General features: G+C 56.4%; 1 protein-coding gene across 1 annotated transcript; it reads left to right on the plus strand.

Annotated features, from left to right (window-relative positions):
* The first annotated feature begins 1874 nt into the window (after window positions 1-1874).
* Window positions 1875-5622, plus strand: LOC119290620 (asparagine synthetase [glutamine-hydrolyzing] 1). Its single transcript, XM_037569234.1, has 12 exons — window positions 1875-2036; window positions 2474-2612; window positions 2734-2832; window positions 2954-3095; window positions 3181-3371; window positions 3489-3650; window positions 3746-3826; window positions 4061-4282; window positions 4391-4525; window positions 4643-4723; window positions 4843-5037; window positions 5146-5622. The coding sequence occupies exons 1-12, from the start codon at window positions 1957-1959 to the stop codon at window positions 5389-5391; spliced, it is 1773 nt and encodes a 590-aa protein (XP_037425131.1). The 5' UTR covers window positions 1875-1956; the 3' UTR covers window positions 5392-5622.
* Window positions 5623-7202: the final 1580 nt, after the last annotated feature.

Consider the following 7202-nt stretch of genomic DNA (forward strand, 5'->3'; position numbering starts at 1 on the left):
GAAGAACAATGGACACTCGACACTGGAAGAAGCCACCCTTTCATGAACACGGCAGGGTGACACAACCCTTCTCTAGCTCCCCACGGAAAGGCGTGGACTTGCCCAAGATTGCAGCGAAGACGCGCACGTGTTGCTCCCTGAGTGGGGAATCGAACAACTCCTTGTGATCCTTGACCAATCCCAAGTGCGCGCAAGAGCATGTTCTCCATTGACGTGACCATGGCAACATTCACCGTCAGTCATTTGGAAGTCCACGTGTTCAGCGTTGGCGTGAAGGGTTCCGCCTGAGGTCAAAGCTTGGAGGCTTGCACCTAGTGGATTAGTGGCGGCGTTAATTTAGAGATGATGTTGGAGCAAAATACCTTCAGTCTATCGTAAGCCAACATCTCCTGGGGGGTCATTCCATCGGTGACGTTAAGGGCGTTGGGGGCAGATCAGGCGCATCTAGCTTTGAAGGCGTCGCGCGTGCCTGATTGTACGTGCATGCCTTCATGTACGGGTCATGTGCATGATTCCCATCAAGGGTCCCACCCGATGGCATCGATGCTTGCTCCTCCTTGACGCATGCATTGGCCTCCGTGCCCGTGCATGGGAAGCAATCACATTATCCTTGACAACAACTATGGGATCCGGCCCCGTGGTTGTCGAAGACTTTGTCCTTTTCCTGGGGCCCCACCAATAGCCTATCCTCCAATGCCACCTCACAGCACTTGGGATTGCAAGTCTGGCCCGTCGGCCCCACTGACAGGATCCTACTTGGGAGCACGTCAGACGGGAGCGGCGGTGGCTGCAACTTTGCCATCTGCGCAGGATTCGAAGCCGGCTCCACCCCATTGGGCAGGACCCCACCTGGGATCTCCATCGACGCGGGAACATGCCCACCAAAAGTATCTACGGGCTCCACCACCAAAGCGCTCGAACTTGTTGTCCTCCCGTCCATTGACTGACGGGTAATCGTGGGCCCTGTCACCCTTGGGGTTGCCGCTCCACTCCCCTCGCTATGTGGGAGAGCCGTTGAGGGGGCCACCAGCTGCAACGACACCAACCGCTTCGCACCTGTGTTTGGTTGCTGCACCAAAACCACGGGCAGCGCCGAAGAATTCTTTTAGTTTTTAATTGAGAGAGAATTAAAACTCTTGTTTCTTACACCTAGTGAACAGTTTGTTTCTGTTTAAGGTAAAAGGCTTACGATTCTAAGATAAAAATGCCAGTGATCCTAAATAAGGAAATAAACCGAACAACAGAGTAATTATAAAGTACAATAGTTAGCACAATTAGTCACCATATTGATAGTAGTAACATTTTGTCGAAACTGGTTTCCAAATATAGCATTAGAGCTTCAGTAATCACCGTAGAAATCAAAGATGCTTCTTGAAAGAAAAAAGAAACAAGGGCGGATTCATCGAATCTTGGTAGAATCAGAAAGTGTCCGCGTTCAGAAATAGAAATGAACGTCCGTGAATATGTTAACCATATCCAAGATGCTCCCAAATCCCAATAATGGCGTTGTTTGCATCATCCATACACGAGGAGAAAAGCATAAACCAGGAGGGAGGAGGCATCGCAGCAAAGCACAGCCGGCCGTTGATGAATCCGGCCTCCCGGGCCCACCTTCAGCCTCTCCGCCGCCGTGGATCGTAGATCCGACGGCATCGCCCGGCGCTGACGCGGGCGGCCGGGCCCACGCTGACTGGACGACGCTGCATCCGGAGGGGATAAACTCCCGCCGCGCACGGAACCCTCCCAACCGACACCCGCCACGTGTCCGCGCAGCGAGGGTAGGAGAGCTCCCCGGTCGCAGACGCGAGGCCCCGGAGCCGCGCGGATCGGCTATAAATACGGCGCGCGCATCCGCTAATTCCCGCATCACCTCTCAACACGAGCATCATTCACTCTCTCCTTCTTCTTCAACCTCATCCACCCCCGAAACCCGCGTCGTCCGTCGCCGCGTCCACCATGTGTGGGATTTTGGCCGTCCTCGGCTGCGCCGACTGGTCGCAGGCCAAGAGGGCTCGCGTCCTCTCCTGCTCCCGCAGGCAAGCACCTGTCCTGCACTATCCATGCACCTCCCCCCTTCAAATCCCTAGCGCCCGGTTCTAAATTCTAATGGCCGCCCGTATCGTCGGCATGATCTTGAGGTTCTTGTGTGGATCGTAAAACAAAATGGCGTTGATAGATGTGTAGATAGATACCTTGCCAATTGTTCTTCAACTCGCCGGAAAGAACTAAAACAGGATCGTCGCGGAGTTTTTTTTTTGTTTTTTTTTTCGTTCTTGTTTCTGTTTTGTCCTCGTTAGCCTTTCTCGTCGTTTTGTTGCATATGATATGAGCCCGGAAAGAATCGAACAATAAGGGCAGATCTGGAAAAACAACACCGGAATCTTCCTCTTCGTTAAGCCCCCTGCGCTTACTGTTATTTGATTGCTCTGTTCGTGGCACGGCTTGTGGATTTTGACTCGGTATGATTTTGCAGGCTCAAGCACCGGGGACCGGACTGGTCCGGGCTGTTCCAGTGCGAGGGCAACTTCCTGGCGCAGCAGCGCCTCTCCGTCGTCTCCCCGCTCTCCGGTGACCAGCCCCTCTACAACGAGGACCGGACCGTCGTCGTCGTGGTACGCATATATGTGTGCTATTGCTTTGTACGCGTGGTGTGTTTGCCACGTCCTGCAAGTAGACTGCTTGTTCTCCATCGCCTACGTTTTCTAACTGTTGGTTGCTGTTGTTGATGAAAAGGCAAATGGAGAGATCTACAACCACAAGAAGATCCGGAAGCAGTTCGCCGCCAAGCACACCTTCACCACCGGCAGCGACTGCGAGGTTATCATCCCTCTGGTAAGCGACATCGTTTCGGTTTCCAGCAGCCGAATTTAGCTTCGCAATTGCAATGAAATAAGCTCAAAGACAAAACTGAATACTGATGCCGACCATCCCTGCTGCTGCTTGCTGTCTCAAGTATGAGGAGTACGGCGAGAACTTCGTCAACATGCTGGACGGCGTCTTCTCCTTCGTACTGTACGACACCCGCAACAAGACGTACATGGCCGCCCGCGACGCCGTCGGCGTCAACCCTCTCTACTTCGGCCGGGGCAGCGACGGTACGCACGTCAACCCCGCCAGCTTCTGTCACCACAGATTCATCACGTCTGGACTGCGACTTATTTGTCTGGTGTGCTCTCGCAGGCTCCGTCTGGATTGCGTCTGAGATGAAGGCGCTCCACGAGGACTGCCCAAAGTTCGAGCTCTTCCCTCCGGGGAACCTCTACTCGAGCGCCGCCGGCGGGTTCCGCCGGTGGTACAACCCGCAGTGGTTCGCCGAGCACGTCCCGGCGACGGCGTACCAGCCCCTCGTCCTCAGGGAGGCGTTCGAGAAGGTGCATAGCATACCACGCTGACCGTAGCACCACGTGATACTTGCTTCTGTGTATGGTAGGTAGTGTGACGGTGACTGACAGTGGAGTCGCCCATGTGTGCTGTTTTGTTTTGTATAGGCCGTCATCAAGAGGCTCATGACTGACGTGCCCTTCGGCGTTCTCCTCTCCGGCGGCCTCGACTCCTCCCTCGTCGCCTCGGTGACCAAGCGCCATCTCATCGAGACTGAAGCCGCCAAGAAGTTTGGAACTGAGCTCCACTCCTTTGTCGTCGGCCTAGAGGTTTATTTTTCTTCACATGTTTTTTGCCCTACTGTTTCTTCTTCTTCAAGAACCATGGGAATCTCATGTTTCTAATGTGTTGCTGCGCATTGTAGGGCTCACCTGATCTCAAGGCCGCGAGAGAGGTAGCTGACTATCTTGGAACCATCCATCACGAGTTCCATTTCACCGTCCAGGTAAAGAAAAGCAAATGAAAGCTCAAGCCTCAGGACATCTTGATGCTTCATGCTTGGCATAATAAATTTGAGATTAAAACCCAACAGAACACTCACACTGACAACCCCACAAATTTGATTAAAACCTTAAGCCTTAAGACATCTTGGCATATAGTAAATGAAAAAGACTGCTCACTACAGACAGCGGGTGATCAGAGATTCAGAGGTACTGATGAGTCATTTTGTCCTGTTTAGGATGGCATCGACGCCATCGAGGAGGTGATCTACCACAACGAGACGTACGACGTGACGACCATACGTGCGAGCACGCCGATGTTCCTGATGGCGCGCAAGATCAAGGCGCTCGGGGTTAAGATGGTGCTGTCAGGAGAAGGCTCCGACGAGCTCCTTGGCGGCTACCTCTACTTCCACTTCGCCCCAAACAAGGAGGAGTTCCACAAGGAGACCTGCCGCAAGGTGCTAACTGAAACTGCATGGCTAATTAACAATAATACTGCACAAGCAACCAAGAAACACCAGTCGGATTCTCTCGGGTTTGACGCGAAACTGATGTGAAACCCGCAGGTGAAGGCGCTCCATCAGTATGACTGCCTGCGCGCCAACAAGGCCACGTCCGCTTGGGGACTGGAAGTTCGCGTGCCGTTCCTCGACAAGGAGTTCATCGACGTCGCCATGAGCATGGACCCCGAGTGGAAACTGGTACAAGCTCACTCATCTCTGCCATGAAGGAGAAATTGTTTGCTAAGCGCATGTTTGATTCGTTTTGGCTCTGAATTTTCTGACGGTTTACGTTTTCTTCTTGTTGCTGCGACGCAGTACGACGCCAATCTGGGCCGCATCGAGAAGTGGGTGCTGAGGAAGGCGTTCGATGACGAGAAGGAGCCTTACCTGCCGAAGGTACAGACACCACCTTGTTTGAGTTTTTCAGAAGATCAGATATCCCGCGTAGTATGCACAGGGGGCCGCGTTCTGTTCTGAACTAATGGTTTCTGCAACTGTACTGTTCCCCTCCACAGCATATATTGTACCGGCAGAAGGAGCAGTTCAGTGACGGCGTCGGCTACAACTGGATCGACGGCCTCAAGGCTTTTACTGAGCAGCAGGTGACTGACGAGATGATGAAGAACGCCGCAGAGGAGTACCCGTACAACACCCCCATCAACAAGGAGGCCTACTACTACCGGATGATCTTCGAGAGGCTCTACCCTCAGGTAATTGATTAATAATTCTGAGAGATAGCAAGCAGTTTAACTGACGGATTCTATACCCATTGGAAGAATATTTACTGACGTGCAAGGTATAAATCTGAACTGATGCAGGAGTCGGCGAGGGAGACGGTGCCGTGGGGTCCGAGCATCGCGTGCAGCACGCCGGCGGCCATCGAGTGGGTGGCGCAGTGGAAGGCCTCCAACGACCCCTCCGGCCGGCACATCGCCTCCCACAACGATGCCGCCCCCGCTCATGCCCACGCCAACGGGAACGGGGCAGTGGCCAACGGGAAAGCCAACGGGAACGGCACGGCGAACGGGAACGCCAACGCCAACGGGACTCTGGTCCCGTGCTAGCCGTCGCCGCTCGCACTAGCTGGTTCGTAGGAGCGTGCGTGTGCGCGTGTCCTCGGACTGATGGCCCATAATGCCATTGGCGCCGCGGCCGGTGCTGTTGTTGTGTACTCCTACCTGTTGTACCTTTCTTCAGTGTTGTTGTGTGTGCGTGTGCGTGGGATGGAGCTCGCGGTCCGAGCATGTGGCGGGGACGATGGATCGCCTGTACAACAAGATCGTGAATTAAGTGAACTAGTATGGTGTACTGCCCAAAAAGGCTTTCGCCCCGATTTATATATAAAGCACAATCCACAGCAGCACGGTACAAACAAACGCTATCAAAACACACGCACACACCCAAAGCAGGATATAAAGATGCTGAACGCAGCAACACCTTCCCTAGCACTACAATATCCACCGGGGTCCGCCGCCGTGAACACGCTACTGCGATGAGATGAAGCCACAGATGACGAACCGTGAGCTTCAAGTCGGCGCCTTCAGGAAGGAAACGACACCGGAGCGCCGCCACCGCCCGACCGAGAGTCAGAGTTTCCCCTAGAGCAACACAACGGGCAATGAGAGCCGCGACGACGCCTTCAGGAAGGGAGCGAGTTTTGCCGCCGCCTGTCCGTTCGAAGAAAGAGTGGGTTTTCACCCCGACCAACACTCACTGCCACCGAACGCCACACCCCGATAACCACACCGCCCCCACGGTCATAGTCACCGGGCAGCACCGAGCCACGGGCTCTTCTTATGAGCACCGCGCAACCACCAGGGTCGCCGCCCCGGCATCCAAGGCCTAAACACCACCCCATCCGAGACTCGCCGCTACCCCAACCAAAGAGACTGAGCGCCCCCAAGCATCTGGCCTCCATCGACTCGTCCTGCGGCACCGTGCGCGAGACGAGCTCAGTCCTGTCGCCAGGCACGAGACGAGCGCGGTCCTGCAGCCGTGCACAAGACGGGCTCGGTCCTGCTGCCAGGCGCGAGAAGAGATCGGTCCTGCAGCCCGGGAGCGAGATGACCGATGGACCAAAGCTGGGGACAGGCCAACCCTTCGATGAAGATTGCACCCGAGCACCGAGAGGGGGGTCGAAGGCCTGGACAGGCCGCTCACAGACGGGCCGACGCCGAAGAAGTCCAACCGCTACCGTGAGACGATCCCGACCACCGCCAAGAGCCACTACCACGCCGTGGCAGCCCCATCCACGCCGAGCATAGCCCGCGGCACCTGCCATCGCCGGATCGGCTGGGGGCCGGCGGGCCCGCCACCACCAGAGAGCGCCGCAGCAGGGGCGGCCACCAGAGCCGGCCACCACCTGCAGTGAGCCGGAGCCCCGCCATCACAGGGGCCCAGGCCACCCGCGCCGCCGCTGCATCAGATCTGAGCCGCGCCCAAATCCGCCGCCGCTGGGAGCAGAGAACGCCCCAGCCCGCACCAGCCACTCCCCGCCGCCGCCTGCAGGCCGCGCCTCCATCGCCAGCCGCCGATGCCGCGCCCTGAGCTCGCGTTGTGCCATCCCCCCCAGCCCAGATGGCCCGCGCCATCCAGCGTCGTGCGGGGGTGGAAGAGGCCCCACCGCCGCCCGAGCTGGCCGGCCTTTGCCCACCAGCACGCCGGGGCGGTGGCGAGGGGAGGGAGGAGAAAGGAGGAGGGCTGAGCCCGCGCGAGGGTCCCCCCCCCCCGGCGGCGCTTGCGAGAGCGGCCAGAGAGGGGAGGGAGGAGAGGCCTTCAGAGTATTTCCAAATGGTGTACTACTGATCGATCCGCCTTATATTTCCTCAAATGTCCCCCATCCTTTTCTTGTTGTAGCACATGATGTGATGCCGCC

The sequence above is a fragment of the Triticum dicoccoides genome, chromosome 4B (genome assembly GCF_002162155.2).
Source record: "Triticum dicoccoides isolate Atlit2015 ecotype Zavitan chromosome 4B, WEW_v2.0, whole genome shotgun sequence".
In the NCBI taxonomy this organism is placed as follows: Eukaryota; Viridiplantae; Streptophyta; class Magnoliopsida; order Poales; family Poaceae; genus Triticum; species Triticum dicoccoides.

Excerpts from the sequence above, each read along its gene's own strand:
- LOC119290620 (XM_037569234.1), top strand. The coding sequence starts at position 1,957 with ATGTGTGGGATTTTGGCCGTCCTCGGCTGCGCCGACTGGTCGCAGGCC. Across the intron at positions 2,037-2,473 it reads GTCCTCTCCTGCTCCCGCAG|GCTCAAGCACCGGGGACCGG; the intron begins GCAAGCACCTGT and ends ATGATTTTGCAG. Across the intron at positions 3,651-3,745 it reads CCTTTGTCGTCGGCCTAGAG|GGCTCACCTGATCTCAAGGC; the intron begins GTTTATTTTTCT and ends TGCGCATTGTAG.